The 17,026-nt window shown below is 34.1% G+C and overlaps 1 protein-coding gene across 1 annotated transcript in view; it reads left to right on the plus strand.

The window, feature by feature from the left end:
- The window catches only part of LOC137932258 (cilia- and flagella-associated protein 61-like), a 27,923-nt gene extending 11,103 nt beyond the window's left edge, over positions 1 to 16,820 (plus strand). Inside the window, exons 15-33 of the mRNA XM_068775864.1 lie at positions 949 to 1,027; positions 1,902 to 2,027; positions 2,318 to 2,427; positions 3,181 to 3,312; positions 3,874 to 4,068; positions 4,295 to 4,423; positions 5,926 to 6,089; positions 6,878 to 7,062; positions 7,712 to 7,907; positions 9,150 to 9,319; positions 10,119 to 10,225; positions 11,295 to 11,360; positions 11,785 to 11,917; positions 11,990 to 12,163; positions 12,985 to 13,098; positions 13,789 to 13,881; positions 15,006 to 15,074; positions 15,714 to 15,740; positions 16,620 to 16,820. Of these exons, the coding sequence (XP_068631965.1) occupies positions 949 to 1,027; positions 1,902 to 2,027; positions 2,318 to 2,427; positions 3,181 to 3,312; positions 3,874 to 4,068; positions 4,295 to 4,423; positions 5,926 to 6,089; positions 6,878 to 7,062; positions 7,712 to 7,907; positions 9,150 to 9,319; positions 10,119 to 10,225; positions 11,295 to 11,360; positions 11,785 to 11,917; positions 11,990 to 12,163; positions 12,985 to 13,098; positions 13,789 to 13,881; positions 15,006 to 15,074; positions 15,714 to 15,740; positions 16,620 to 16,775 (2,425 nt within the window). The 3' untranslated portion in view covers positions 16,776 to 16,820. The remainder of the gene's footprint in view (positions 1 to 948; positions 1,028 to 1,901; positions 2,028 to 2,317; positions 2,428 to 3,180; positions 3,313 to 3,873; positions 4,069 to 4,294; positions 4,424 to 5,925; positions 6,090 to 6,877; positions 7,063 to 7,711; positions 7,908 to 9,149; positions 9,320 to 10,118; positions 10,226 to 11,294; positions 11,361 to 11,784; positions 11,918 to 11,989; positions 12,164 to 12,984; positions 13,099 to 13,788; positions 13,882 to 15,005; positions 15,075 to 15,713; positions 15,741 to 16,619) is intronic.
- The last annotated feature ends 206 nt before the right edge of the window (positions 16,821 to 17,026 follow it).

Here is a 17,026-nt window from a genome sequence, read left to right on the forward strand (position 1 = left end):
AAATTGAACTATAAGAAATGATTCGTGTTCAATATTTTTTGTTTCTTACATTACTGTAAATTGTATATCCATAGATTAATCATACTTAAATTGTTAGAAATGGTAGGTAAATTAGACAAAAAGTATTTGCTTCAGTTTTTGTATTTGAATGTTAAGAAATAGTTTATATGTTGCACGATATTGTATAACTAATTCGTAATCAATAGCTTGAGTTAATCGTTTTTATAATTATAATCTGTGATTTTAATTCAATTGATTACGTCATGAATGGAGGTTCTAATAATTCTGCACCGGTACTAATGTACCGATTTGTATATTACTATCTACTTCTATATACAATTATTATTATTGTTTACACGGAAAAAATGTTTACATAAAGTAAATACTCAACTAATGAGCCTTGCTATTTTTCGGTGAAATGGAAAAATATGACAACTGGATTCTATATTAAAAAAATTTGTATTGCAGCATTTAGTTATGATCGTATCTATACACTTTTAGATGAACGTCGCTCTTATTTTGTAATAAAAATGTATTTCTAAGATTTGTAATTTATCTATTGTTTATTTTTTTTGTCGGCCACTGTTTGGCTTAGTTGATTTTAGAGTTTTCGTGGACTGGAAGTAGCCGAGCGTTTGTGGCGCTGAACGGAAACCTCTCTTTTAATTACTAAGCCTGTCTGGGTAGTCCACAGATTGACAGACAATATTGTCGGAAGACGCTGAATTCAGACCGATTCTAACCGGTCCTATTGAAAATCTATGGGAGGGGTCTACAACAAAGAATGTCCATCCTATAGCTGAAAAGATGACGATGACTTGACAATAAAATGAATTATGAATATATTTATTCATTTCCTTAATATTGTCTAAAGTACATAAACGAAAAGTGAAATACAATAGATATCCATATAAAAGTACTTACAAATGCTTATATATACGTTTTTAGACCTGTCGAGGATTCAATATCGGTGCGCGTTCAGTATGCTTTGCAACCAGAACCGGACAGGCCAGGAACGGATGGAAATGTATGTTACGATTTAATATTTAGATGTACTTTTTTATTTAATCGAGTATATCCTAATCTATAACTCACCTTGTTTATGTCACAGATATTGTATTAGTCACAGTAGATTAGTCAATTTTCTCTGTTTGAATACTTTTTTTTCGGCTGTCGTACAAACGTTGAGAATGAGATGAATGTATATAAATAGTTTTTGTAATTACCCAAAATTTCCGAAACACAAGAACATAGTTCACATTAACGGCGATTCTAATTCTTTATTAAAGGAGTCGTTAGGATTTTTATTACAAACTCCCTTTATATTACATAATATATAGAATTATATTATATAGAAGTTTTGTTCATGTAGGGTTACGACAGATCAAACATTTTTAGCGAAGACGAGCTAGAAAATATACTTAAGATCCGAGTTAATCCCTTAAAATGACCACCTATTTATGAACGTATCTAGTCCTTCTTCGATGATGAAGAAAATGTTATTTACATATTTACGGAGACTATTTACAATTTCATACTACTTACAATTTTGACCTTAACACAATAGCAGCGACAATCTCACTGATGGCGTTCGAATTTAAATCGACTTTATAAATTGAATTCGAACGCGCAAGAGCAATTATAAAAAAAAAATAGTTTACTCTAAAAGGTATTGTGGCAGTACTGGCCAGTAACATAGAGCATTTTACTGTGAATGCTACATACGTTTAGAAAAATGGCACCTTGAAAAAATTTCAATGTTTTTCTTATATTTGGCTCTAGAAGAATTTGCCGACCTTTGCTGAGCTATTTCAAAATCATAAGAACCATTAAGTTGGATCTTGAAAATATATTTTCTCTCAAAACAAAAATTGGACTTGTTTTAACTGCAAATATTGTAGGTGCTGGTTGGAATTTTATCGCCGGCTTTGGAACCCCATAGTCGATGGTATATGCGCGATGTTTTGCGACAAAGTCATTACACACAGTTGTTCTGGACATGTCGGCTGTTCGCCAAAGGAGATGCTGTAAGAATTTGCATGTTTCATATATTCCGTAATTTACAAACAAATATATTGTAATACATACGACGGTACATTTTATGTATCAATTATATATTTATGCCAATAAATGTTGGTTTGGTTGTCAGAATTCGGTTTTCAATTATAAAATGATCGGTTATTGTCAAAGCAACGGCCATAACAATATAATTCGTACACAATGTCATTATTTAAAGAAAAATAAATTTTTGTTTTTTAACAGCAAATATCTTCAAAATTTAAACTGTTGTATGAACAAAATATATGTGTATTTTTAGAATCCTGTTCGGAATCTGATGTCAATGGCGAGTCACATGGCACCAGTTCTACCATATCGCCATGTTCCCTTCGTCCCTGAACATGACAAAGATAAGGCTTACAAAGAAAGGTCTGAATATGGCTAAACTATTATTTTCAATTTTATATGTATGTATATATTACGATGTTTGCAAGTTTTAAAATATATGTGCAAATATCTTAAAATTTTGAGATATAGTATTTTAGATATAAGAGAGCTGTATAACTCAGTGGGATATATATACAATTTAATAAAGTCTAGTAGGTAATAATAGTTTTTAGGGCATAAAAATAAGCATAGAATATAGTTGATTATTGTCAGTGTCAAATTTTATATCAGGGTTATCAAAATACGTATGTTTTCTGCGGTGCGAAATAACAAATTAGCTTACAGATTTTACATGATATATTTATTATACTTTATGTACTAATAATATTTACAGTATTGTCGGAGCATAGATTTAGAAATATTGAATATATAATTTAATATAGATTTAGAAATTTATTTAATATTATACTTAAAAAAATTTAGTGCTATTAGGTTCATCCTTATGATGATATGATTTAGGTTGTGCAACGTTGCTGTAATTATTTCTACAAGGCACGCGTGCAACTGTAGAGCGTGTACTCGACCTGTGATGATTTGAACTGATGCATTCATCATCATGATCATCATTTTAGCGATATGACGTCCATTGATTGACATTAACTTCCTTCATACGTTTCATATAAGATCTGTTTACGGTATCACATTACATATTTAAAAGTTACTTTTTAAGTATAATGAAGATATAATTTATTTTGTGTTAATTATTGGAGGATATATTTTGTATTGCTAATTTAGTTCAGCCCCTTTCGCGTTGTGGACGTTGGATCGACCGATGACAAGTTTGCCGAAGATATACATCAACAAGAGCATCGTTGTCGTGGGTGCAAGTAGAACTGGGCTTTCATTTCTAGAGACCCTAATTATGGGGTAGGTGAATGTTTTTTTTAATTTCTTACACTCATCGATAATTCGTTTTCATAATAATAATTTTAAATTATAACGTTACAATTAACGATACAATAAATGTATGGAAAAATACGCCGAAGGACGTGTTATGTATAAAACAGGCCAAAACACCCCAGGTATTAAAGAAAATAGTGAAAATTAACGTAAGGGAACGTGGTCCCATAGTGGTATCATCACCAGATCAAAATCATTGATGTCTTTTAGTGTTTTGATCTTTGTACGTCTTAAAACTGTTCATCTTCTTGCCTCGACTATATTTCTGCGGACGACTCGCTTGAAGACGCGGTAGAATTAAACTGCAATAAAAATGTATAGCAATGGAATTCATTTATTCATTTATATCAGTCGATAGACGCCCACTGCAAGGCATAGGCCTCCTCTAAAAATTGTCTTGATGACAGGACTTGCGCTTCCCGCATCCAGTTCTAACAGTAAATTTTTTTCTAATGATCGTTTGATAATTTTTTGGTGTTTCATTGTAGATAGTATTTACGTCGAAATTTTAAATTCTTTGCTTTCTAGGCCCACGTCACCATACTTAACCTTTACCAACCTGACACTGTTGTCGGAGCACGGCTTGCCCACCGTCGGGGAGTGCCTGCGCGCGGCCGACACGTGCGTGCCTCGTGACGGTCGCTACACAGATCGATACATCAAGAGCGTGCCCTACTATTTTTATCTAGACGTCGTACCTGGCGTAATGGTACGAATTGATAGGTACACATTCATTATATTCATAATTGTTAATATATCTTATTGATTGGAATCACTATAGCCTACTTCAATAAATAAAATAAAACAGAATAGTTAATCGCGCATCAATTAGTCTATAGGTATAACATATAACAGAATGTAAAATGCGATGCTGCACCGACACTATTAAAAGTGAATTCTTTTCCAATATAATCTTTACAAATGAGTATTTAAATGTTTCTGATTTTAGACAAAAGAAATGCATTTACTTGAAAGGTGGCGTCGTGAAGTACTATGACGAACTAGTCTTGACTTGTGGACAACAGTTTCAACATCCTGATTATCTAAAGGAGCTGTTAGAGCGTGATCGCGTATCAAAGTAAGTAAATGAGACCGGTCAGTAAAAAATAAATAAGTCTGTACTTTTTAAAATAATAAAGGTCAGGTTTATTTAAATCCATTAATATTTTTATATTTAGTATGAATAAACCAAAAATCTAATAAGTGGAAAGATGACTTTGTTATTGTTGTTGAAAGATTATTGATGTTCGCCGCTTCTGGTCTTATTAGAAATTTATTGTGGAGGCCAGCAGTGGATTGAAATGTTTATGATAAATCCCAAAACTTGCACTATGTGGTTGTTAGAATAAATAAGCTAGAACGACAGATAGGAACAACAGATCCTGCTCGGAGATGTACTCGACGAGGCGGTGACAATGGATCCCGTCAAAAGTTTAATGCGAGTTGTTAGAACAGGGCTATGATACTCTGATATGACAGGCCTTTTAGGGGGCAGGATTCGAAGCTTGATGATTGGAAACTTCATCGTTCAATTAAGCGAATCCGGGAAGAGTAGCAGCGTTGTGATCTTGTGTAGCTATGTCACCGTTAGGTAAACCTTGCCTCCTCCCGAAACACGCTTTGGGTCAAACAATTGAAGGACGATTACCGTTTTTAGTATGTTGAAACCACACAGAACTCTGTCTTCTCGTCAGAGAATAGGTTATCTTGTTAACGAAAGATTACCCTCCAAAACCAAAAAGAGGGTAAGTTAACAGCAACACAAGTGATTGTCATCAAATAGTAGGACATAAGTGTTTTTGTGTACTGGTTTAAAGCTTACTAAAGCTTCATTATATCAGAAGGTGCTAAACAACGTTCTGTATATTACCACAAGGTAATGTAAAACAGAACACTCTGATGCGCTTGTCTCGTTAACAAACGCTTTAAAGAAAAAAGTAAAATACTTCTCACTGCAAATAGTTATACCAACGATATTGTATATTCTGAAAGGAACCAATTTGATATAAAACAGACACGTAAATATGAAAGAAATAAAATTGTTTATGCAGAATTAGATAAAGCAAATGCAGTTAGTCCATGTTCAAATTCTTTCACTGTTATTATTTCTTCTTTTTAGTTTAATATATCTACATGAGAATTATAATATAAAGTAAAAAAATAAGTTAAAAGATATACAAGGTGATTGATTAGTTATAGATGAAAATGCTTTAAATGGGTTAATGTAAGGTTCATTTGTCAAAAAAAGGCTTTTACACCTATTTTCGACCTGTTTTGTATGTTTCGACCTAATTAGACTCTGTAACTCTTTTTTTAATGCGATAGGCCTATAATTTTTGCAGGGACAGACAGTAAAAAAATGAATTAAATATGTAGTAATCAAAATTTTGTTACATGATCATTACTTTATTTATTATTTATGAATCCATTGATCTTTGGATAGGGTGTACTATACGTTAATTGGCAGTAAATGAAATATACATTCAAACATTTAAAGGTTTTACGCCTATACCAGATCACCTAATACAATTAAATTGATTTATTAATGTGAAAATGTTTGTGTTCATTGTTTTTCTCAAGAGAGAAAGACAAAGGCTGCATAAGACTGCTTATGGACAACCCGCGCTATCAACCAGACAGAGTGCCGCCGCCACCAAGTATTCCTGAGAACATGATGCTCATTAATTCGCTCTTTGACGCTAACACGGCTTTGAGGAAATTGTTACGAATGATAACAGAGTCAAGTAAGTTTAGAGAAATTGACATTTTGCATAATACATGATACATTTTTCATTGCCATGTTTATGTTATTAGTCCATCCGGTGGTTGTCGGTAAGAAATTGCCGTTTGTTGTGATTTTTTTTGCCTATTGAAACTGATTTATTTTTAGGTCCTGATAATGTATTATTATAATCAATGTAACGGTAGAACATCTGCTGCTATATATCCAGCAGTAGATGTTCCAATCTCAGTTTGTATTCAGAAGTTGATTATTCTCCATATATTTCCAAAAAGGTCGGTTGAAAGCGGCCTGCATTAAACGTCTTCAGATGACCATTACAAGGTCTGTGTAACCTGAGAGTTTTGTTGTTTACTCGTTACTATTACTAAATTATTAAGAATTTTAAATATTTATTACACTGACTTTTTACTTTGTTACTCCTTCCTACCGGACCTCCATACTAATTTTTACATAATTACGCTCTAACAGCGTCTTGCGCTACGCTTGCCGGTTCGTGGTCTCCACTACAGAACTGTCAAACTTTCGCCGTCGGCTCCCCCAAGGATATCTATGGGGTATATACCATAATAGCAACGTTTGGCAGTGGCAATCGCAGTGTGGTGTTATGGTACACAGGGGATGCTGCTGCCCATCCTCTGGAAATTTGTATGTGAGCAGTGGAAATGCTATGTAAATAGTATATAAAGTGACTAATACAAGATTGTATCACGGGAATTGAAGCCGCGAGTTACAATCGCAAGTCTCTGTCTTCTACAGCTGGGATATCACTGATTCTGATTTTTGTTACAGAACATATGTTCAATGCCTTAAACGAAGAAAATAAAATTGTAGTCTACGGCGACTGTATAGACGCCTACTCGTGTATAGCGGCCTTGCTCGAGCTAGGAATTGCAGCCGATATGATCACGTTCGTAGAGCCCTTTCCTTCCGAGGATGGCAATGCTCTCAGAGTTAACTGCTTTAACAATGAGACGGTACGATTATTTATGTTTTCATGGCTATTTACTTCCACTAAAATAAGTTAAACAAAAAACAAGTCAATCTATTTTCATGTATTTCTAAAGTGTGTTTTAAGTTAATATAGATATGAATTATTAAAAAATTATCATTATCATTTAGTCATAAGACTGCTGAACACAGGAGGCCTCTTCATAGATTTTTAATAACACCGGCAAGAAGCGGCTTGCGTCTAGCGTCTTCCTACGAATTTAAAATCGTCTGTCCACGTTACAGGCTGCGCTTGCCGTTCCTTGGTCAACTGTAGCAACTAAAGGCCCAAGTGACCATCTGCTCTGGGCACTGCTACTTCAACTTTTCAGTCGCTAGACATAAAATGATGCTAGATTTAATTTAATTATTTAAATTGATTTTAATTTAAATATAACTATATAAAAAAATATAATAATGTCAACTACGCTGAAATTATTTTTAGCTTTCACCTAACATGAGACATATACTTTATTCTAAATTTCCATGCGAATATTCCGAAATAGGCAGTACCACAAAAAAAAACCCTATATTATTTAATTGTACCTAATACATACTATTTACTATTTTAAATAATTTAGTTATTTTTTCTCAATTGTATGTAATGGTATTGTATAGTTGGTTTCTTTTTAAAAGGTCGACGAGAGAGTGCAATTAAGCTTGAGTGAACTCGGAATTCAAGTGTATAGACGCTATTATTTCAATGGTTGGAAATTATTAGGTTCAAGAATTGAATTTTTATATTTCATGACGCATATGCAAGCCATAACATTGCCTTGTTTTGCCTTTTTCTACTACGGTATAAAGGCCATTGATGTCCATAGTTTTAAAGGTGAGTTGTTTAGTTACAGTCAAAAGGTATTGGTTAGTTGCCGTGCAAAATGATATAAAATAAAACACATTCTAGAACTTGCTCTTTTGATCTGTTAACAATAAACTATAATTACTTACGATAATAAGTTTTATGTTGCGTACATTGTAATATTTGAGCAATGATATGAATGATTTTAATTGTACTTGATTATGTTTTAAAGACTGTACAGTAAACACCTGTAGTGGTTATATGATATTTTTTGATTGATTACATCCCAACACGACGTTTTTAGTTGACATTAAACGTTTCACGGCTACGGGTAAAAAACTTTATTATTTTACTCGCATTTTTACATTTTTATTTTAATAAAAACTTTCCTCGTGCTTTAAAGAAAATGCTAAAATTAAAATTAGCTAAATTGGTGGTCAACCAATTTCAGTCATGGGGTTTTGAACTTAGCAACACATTTGGCGATCAATTTTATAATTTTTATAGCAGTCGAACGGAGCTTGGTTTATGACACTACAAAATTTTATTTTATTTTAAATTTTTCGACAGGCTCACACTTCGTGTGAATTATATAACGTTGATACTGTTTACAAAGGACCAAAACAAATATGATGACGAAACCCGTTTATTCAATAGGCTTAGTAATCCTAGAATCATAATCTTATATAGACCATCTACCAATCTGCATTCGGAAACCTGACCTTACGGTCTGTATTTGTTGTTGAGAGAGATAGTGAGAATAATTTATTTAGTGACAGAAGGGCTCGGGTACAAATTATTCTGCTGCTGTAAATGTAGAATAAAGTTATGTAAAGATATTTTAAAAGTGGCTACAAAAAATCGTCAGGGTTTGTTGGGGATTCTTCTAAGATCAGGGCGTTTGGAAATCTCGTAGCTTTGAATGGAAGAATAAGGGAAAGGGAAGAGTATCATTATAGGGGAGCACAATCTAATTCTGCTCATCTATAAGTGGTCATTGTAAATAATAATATCAATAGATACTTAAGTGAAATCGAATAATCTGCTCTGGGCCTATGAGTTTAACGATTGCCTACACTTTCTCTTGAATCGGACGCTTGTGTCTCAACAGAATGTACCTCCTCGAATATGTTATAGGATAGATATATATGACGTACACAAGTAGTCCCAGTAAATGATCAATGAATTATAGTGGGTAATCCGCGGAAGACATTAGAACTTAAAAAAAGTAGTCTTAATGATTTTCATGTAAAAAGTGTTTTTACTTTTAAGCCATAACGGAGTGTGGTCTGGTCTATGATGGTGGTTTGGTTGTGGGAACGGGTTTCGAAACCAACGACCCGAACGTGCACGCGGCGGGCACTTGCACCACCTATTCACGCCGTCTGTATGCACGAGTTCACGCTCAGCGCCATTACTGTTCCGAAGACGTTGGCGAAGCGGTATGTTACAAATTCTCATTGCTTATTTTTATTTTCTGTCCATTTATCATAGTCATCAAAGCCAAAGAATGTCCACTGATGGATATAGACCTCCCTCATAGATTTCCAAAAGGACCAACTAAAATCTGCCTGTACCGAGCGACTTTAACAAGGTTGTTTGTCCAACTTGTGGGCGGATGTTCTGCGCCGCAATTGCCTGTCTGTTATCTCTACTGGAGAACCTTATGGCCGCAGCGGCTGTTTTGCGCGCTATGCGGCATGCCCACTTCCACTACAACTTGCCAATTTGCTGGGCTGCGTAGGTGTTATTTGTCCGTGTACGAATTTCCTGATTCCTGATTCAACCCCATAGAAACATCCCGAGCAAAGTTGACAATTTTTGTGGAAAGTCATCAATGAATAACGCATTGGTCAAAGGCTTTCGTCTTAACGCACGGAGGAATGTTGGACGAGAATATGTTTCGCAGTTTACCAGACGTTGTCCAACCGAATTGTCGACAGTTGACCTCTTTCTTGAAGTTGGACTTACCTATTTTGTTTACATATATAAATCTGTGTGAGATTTCCGACTAATCAAGATATCTCTGGAACTATAAAGAAACGAAACTCCAATGGATTTAATGTAATTACACCTACACAAGACAATATTGGCCACAAGGAGCTAACTATTCCTCGGTCTCTCCGCGAAACGTCCACTTTTTTTCTATTTTTGTTATTTATGAGGTATAGTAATAGTGGATTTTACAATTAATAAATAAAGAAAATATAATTCCGTTTCAAAAATATGCGAACTTTTCAGCTGGCTGCATTATTCTTACAAAAATTGGACCCATTTTTGGGTGATAGTGAAGATGATGAACTCTATCCGTCCGAAGGTGTATCTCGATACAGCTCAAGTTTCCTAGGGTAAGAAAATGAAATATGTTCTTATTAATTATACGATTAAGAACAGAATAATTTTGCTATTGATTTAACAGTGGTAATTAATAATGTCTAAATCTTTGAAATACGTAATAGGCTTTGAATAATCTCCCGTGTATTGTCGTGTTATGTGACGAGATTTCATTGCTCTATAGTACTTACGTGTACTTGCTTCTTGACGGTTGAAAAGGATTTGACAATAAACCATTTATTATACTTTATAGCCAATAGTTTACTGTTATAAATGTTGTTATAATTTTTTTTGTTATAAAATTGTAATAAGTTTCTGATTACTGTACACTGTACAGCATTAGATCCCTTGTTTTTTTTTTTGAAAAACAGATTGTATAGGTATTTTAGTCTTGGAAATTTAGCTTATTGCTACGAATATAAAGTAACTATGTATTTTTAATAATCTATCAATGGCAAATTTGAAACACCTTTAAACAGGTTTTAATTGCACCAAGAATTCAATAAACGAAGGATTACAGTTTCCTGAGAACGGACGGACGGTAAGGTAATTACAGGTTTTGGTATGGTCTCTCTAGTACGAGTAAGTAATAACCCAGTGGTAAATGACTGAGACTTACCATCGTAGGTTTTGGGTGCGATTCATGTAAACATATTTTTTATGCATCGCTAGGATTGCCATTTCTCACAAGTTTTTAGAGGACAGGCAGCAGCGTTTTTTGCATACCATAATATCATACTGCGATCGCTTAACTGCCTGGTAAGCGTGGCGATTACGGTATAAACCTCTATAGGTATCTTTCGGGGAGGCCTATGTCTTGCAATGAAAAGCAGCTGAAAAGATAGAGAAATAAGTAAAAGGAAAATAAACAAAGATAAAACATATGCCTGTGCTGCATAGCAATGTTTTTGTGCTGTATTTATACTATTTTTTAAATTTGCAAAATTAAAACTTTCATAATCATCATCTTTATTATTTTTCCTCACCTCTGAACCCACTTTTAGGGGGGTATTCAAGTTATTGGCCGTAGCAATATTTTTGTTGTTGTTATATACTGTATTATTGTTTAATTAACTTTTTCAGAATCAAAAGCTCTTTGTACGGTAGCTTTAGTAGTGAATCGCGATTCCAGATGCCGACAACTAAAAGGTTAGTTTATGAATTGTTAATTTTGACTTTAGTTGTTTCTGGATTTACAAGGAAAAGCTTAAGTCTTAGTCAAGAACACAGTTTTTTTAAACTGTGGCACTGTCTGACAATTTATTAGAGCAGAATAAAGTTGGTACTCTTTGCTCGTATAGCGAATTATTGTATCTTTATGAGTGTAAATAAGATTTTCAGTGTAGTGTTAGTAAATAAAGGTAAATCACAATTAAAAATAAGTGTAATCGAATATTAATAACGTAAGAAATCATACATCATTAGCGGTTGGACGTGCACAGTTGGACATGGGCCTCGGCGTACTATGCTTTATATAATTTCCATCAAATTTTATATCATTAATTTATAATTATCGTTATGTAAAAGCAGTTTATATTTAATGTGTAATCCGTCGTTTGATTTATTATTTTAGGTGGCAACCAATTATGAAATTTCATTCGCCAATTACATTTTCGGCAACGATGCCGGGACCACTTTACTATTTTAAACAAAGGAAACCCGGTATAGAGATACCAATGGCTGTTCAGTTGTCCTTACCTCTCCAGGTATTTTTACCATTAAATAACATTATTTTCGATTTTATTTCTGTAATAATCTATAATTATTATTTTTCTCAGGGGCATACGTTAATAACTGATAAAAATGGCAACTATTTTCGACTACAGCTGAACGCACTACATTGTGTGGATTCTGTCTGTTGTTTATCCAAAGACCCTTTCCCATCAGATAACCTTGGACAATTGTATGGAAAGCATGAAGCATTCTTTGATAAACTATTGGTCAGATATGAGGTAAGTATTTCAATAGGGCTACCCAATTATTTAGTTGTTTCATTGTAATTTCAATCTTTTCCCAATATACGATCAGATTAACACGGCTGATTTCTAATAGCATTTATTACATCATCATTTCAGCCCTCCGATGTCCACTGCTGAACATAGGTATTTCCCATTTTCAATAGAACCGGTTGGAAACGGCTTACATTTCGCGTTTTACGACGACTAATATCAAAGCAAAATATGAACAGACATCTACTAAGTGGCAATTGTATCCGAAAACATATGTAGTAAATATAGTGAATCATTGTTTTTCCTAAACTTTAATAACTGTCTATCGATGCACGCCAGTACAAAGTGTATTTTGAAATATATTTCACTCACTTACATAAGCACACTGAGTACAAAGGGCTGTTAGGTAAACATAACAATCTGGTTTATTTTTATATAATAATTGTTATAGAATGACGTTTAAGAAATTTTCAAAAAAACTTTGCCCCACGGAAAACTTATATTTACGTATGTGTCAGATTTTCTCTATAATTGTTAAATTTTAAATTTAATAAATATAACACAACAACTAACGTAAGTAAGATGTAACTTCATTTTTATTATATGTAAAAATTGTGTCTGTCGTGTATACTTCGTTGCCATCTGCTTTCATATGTTTAATACTGAGTTTTAAGAATAAATTTAGCCCGTCTATGCTGATTGTTTTCTTTATAACGTAATATTCCTAAAAATAACTATACGCTAAGATGCTAATTTATGGGATTATTTAAAATACTAAATAATTACGCGCTTGGTTTAATAAAATTTCACAATGCATATTTCAGTTAAAACTGATCGATGATTTGTATGAATTTTTCGCGCAACCCTGGATGTTTGCGATGTATCAGACGAGTTTTAAGAACTTACTGGACGACATTAACGATCAAGACGTTGGCACGGTTAGTATTTAGTATTTATGCAGACCGATAGGTGGCGCTATCAGTAGTATTTTAGTGAGAAGTGAAACATTAGCGATATTTTTAAATACAATAAATAAAGCGAATCAGCATTTAAGGCAATTTTAAGCTTATTTGTGCTATTACGCTTACTACACATAATAAGCCCAGATACAATGTCATTAAGCTTCGTCTAATTAACAACAGATTGTTGTTTGGTTAAATATTATGTACTAGCGTTTATTGCACGCTACTGGACCTAAATGACGCAGCTTCCATTAATCATCATTGTCTTCATCATCATCATTTTAGCCTTATCTTGCTCACTGCTAGGCTTTCACCGTAGATTTCCAAAGGAACCGGTAGGAAGCCTGTGTCTTCTGACGACCTTAACAAGGTTGTCTGTCCAACTTGCAGGCTGACTCCTTACGCTGCGTTTGCTGGTCTGTGGTTTCTATTTCAGAATCTTAAGGCTCCACCGGCCTTCTCCGATCTTGTGAGACCGAATAAAAAATGAGACCCAAAGACAAACGAAAATAACCAAAAATAGCCCAGCTTTCGTTAATAAAATACATTAATTGAAATTATTAGCCTATTCGCATTTTGGTGTTACAAGCTCCGTCGTGATATTTGAAATAATACACTAGTATATTTAAATTATACATATTTGTTTTGTTGTTTATTTTGTTTAAGATCCACGACCTTCTGCGGTCAAGATTCGTGCTGTATGACAAAAACGGGAAACCAGTGGAGTCGCAAATTTGCTCGTGTAGATTAGACAAGACGGTTAGTTTGAATAGTAATCCTTTTCATTAAATAATAATTATGAAGAACTAGGGTTAAAATGTATTATCCTGGTAATCTTCCCTCCGTTAGAAAACAGGCACAGAGGTCATGGGGAAAATATTCCACTATATAGTCTCAGTGCGAATTGGAGGATGGTGTGTGAAAATATGAAAATGAAACATTTTCAGAAAATACCGAATGGTAAAAATAAATAAAAATCAGAGGTTAAGGACGTTATTTGCCGCGAATTGCTGAACCTTACTTATTTCTGGTTCAGGTTAGGGTGTATTTCAGTAAGTGTGCGTGATTGAGTGTGTGTGTTTGTGACCGGGAGATCTGAATAGTGTTTTTGCGTTTGAGCTTGCCTGTTTCTTCGCAAAATTGTCTTTCGCCATTTGGGAGTAGTGGTAGTGTATTACAATTTTCGAAAAGTGTTTGTGTCCTCCTGGAAAAGGATCCGCGATCAATGTTACGCGTCAGCAGTGTCCTTAACCTTTGAAACCAACCAGGTCGTAGTTAAAATAAAATCAATTAGTATACTCATAATTAGGTTTAACTATTATGTTAAGTGTTGTAGTTTTTCACATGAATTTAATTGGTAATAATTTTCAGAAGGTATACTTTTAGAAAGTATTTTCAATAATACTGTCTAGAAGTATATCTAAATTCAGTAGCTTTTTCATGGTTATCTGGTGAGATTGATAATTTAACGTACATGATTATTCCAACTTTTTAAAAATTATTCCTTGTTTCTACAATTTATAACTACCATTTCCTACATTTAACCATTTATTATAGTTATAGCATATTACTCTATTTCAGATTTAGAAATGAATTGTTCTTATTTTTAAGATTTTTTTTTGGGTAATATTTGTAACGTCATGAAAAAAGACGAAACACTCTAAGTTTCTTCAGTAGATGGCGCGTTACGATTTAACGTAAATTTATTTCTAAGCCGACGATTATAGATGATTGTAATGATCTTATGTAATAAAGCATTAAGACTTTGCCTTTACTTACAGCTATTTCATACAATTCGGCTACCTTATTGTAGAAAGATTGTGTGCTCGTTATTCTTCTAATCATTAATGAATTATTATCTTTATTCATTTAATTACTCACAGGAGGCACCAGATCTTGGCACTTTCCGATCTGTAATAGAGAAATTCGTTGGACGCACCAGCATTGAAAGGGTAAATTTTAATTTTATTTTTAACTATGATAATATAGTTGTTCTGGAAGTAGTGAGGATTGAGGTAGATATATTTAAAGATTAATTCAATTACTGTCGTTTAAAGTATCAATATTCAATTAAAACCATATGATATTTTAACCAGAGGTATCCCAGCAATAAGGATTGTGACGTGCGTCGCGGGTTTGATTCCCGGGATACAATTACACTTTGCGTGTTAATTATGTCGGATTGCCAATGCTCACAAATAAGGTTCCAGAGGATGGTCAGCTCCACGCACACCTCACTGCAAACGCCAACCCGCCTGCCGAGCGTGGCGATTATGGTATATCCACCCGTAGATATCTTTGGGAGAGGTCTATGACTTGCAGCGGGCATTTATGGGCTTACACGACGACAACAAGATGATATTTTGTAACAATATTCCATTAATTGCGGAATGATATGCTCTTTATTTTCACAAAATCTTACGTGAGTTGGTTCATGGTTTGTGGTGATGCTTGTGAATTCTTATGTACTCGTATATCATGAAAAGTATTTGCAATAATTTCTGAGATAAATCGCTTATCATAAGTTTATAAAAAGTGTATGTATTGGTGTTTTTTTTACAATTAGATGTTATATAATAATTTTTTTTCAGGCTCAACAATCAGCTAACGTGCCATCGGTAAGTGGTGAAGCATTTAAACGGCTTTTAGTATTGTAAAATCATTCACACCGCTGCAAAAATAATATAGTTAATTTTTCGCTAAAGTTATATCAATATGGACCTAATGTTTGGAATTTTTTCTAGTAATATTATTGCTATTGATGCCAAAAATGCATAATATATATACAAATATATCCAGAAGGTGGACAAAACTTTGTTAAAGTCGGAAGACGCTGCGTGGAGGTCGTTTCCAACGGGTCCCTATTAAAGAATTTTGATGGAGGCCCTATGTCTGTGTATGTGTGCGGTATGTATGTATAAGCAGTGGGCATCCTAAGGCTGAAATGATGAAGATGATGGTGCTTATGATAAATGTATTTCTATCAAGAAGTGATCAGAGGTGACACTTATGCTTTTGTGTTAACATCGAAGATACCTTGACAGAAAAGGCATTTTAATGTTAAAAAATTAGCATGGTATAAATATTTTGTAATGTTTGTCGTTCTGGTGCCAAAATATAAAAGATTTGCACCAGACTTGTATAGTAGGTTAGAGCTCCTGTCTTTTTTAGGAAAAAAAAAAACTAGTGCTACTAAATCCATTGTACAGCGCCCGGAGGGTCTACCTATGCCCGGCGCGAGACGGAATGGGGGGATATCGGCCGTTTCATCGCCTCAACCACAGTCAACATTAGCGGCGGCATCGCTCCTTTTCTTTTTTTCTCGGCCCTCATATCACCGTATTCTCCTAAGTCGCCGTGCAGCGGATTCGGTAGCACTATAACTAGAAATGGCAACTATGGAGTGGTTACCTAGAATTGACTTACTTTGGTACAAAGATGTTTCAATGAAATTTCTAGATTATGAATCTGACATTGAATATGGTATGTAATTACAGGAATGTGGTCAAAGTGCAACAGTACGCGACGATGCGATGGCCTTCTGGAAAGCTGTCGGCGGGAAGCGCATCGTGGTCGCTCATCTGGCCCGCTTCCTGCAGCAAAACTACGCTTCCAACCCGCAATACTCGTTGCCCAAGCCCGAGTTTTGTTAAACTTTTGCAGGATTTAATATGCTTTATTTTCTTAATGTGTTTTATTTTGGACGTAATCAAATATAATTAAATATACATAATTTAATTTTACAGTGTAATTTTTTTTATACACGTCTTCGTCTCATATACCTCATACATATGTTTGATTTTAATCACTTATTGACAGTTTTGCATTGTGTGTGTCATATACAACACACATGTCATATACATAATGACATTTTTGTTACCAGTGATGACCTACGGTTACTGAA

The sequence above is a fragment of the Battus philenor genome, unplaced genomic scaffold (genome assembly GCF_028537555.1).
Source record: "Battus philenor isolate CCGP_79_NKW_IND1 unplaced genomic scaffold, ilBatPhil1.0.hap1 SCAF_11, whole genome shotgun sequence".
In the NCBI taxonomy this organism is placed as follows: Eukaryota; Metazoa; Arthropoda; class Insecta; order Lepidoptera; family Papilionidae; genus Battus; species Battus philenor.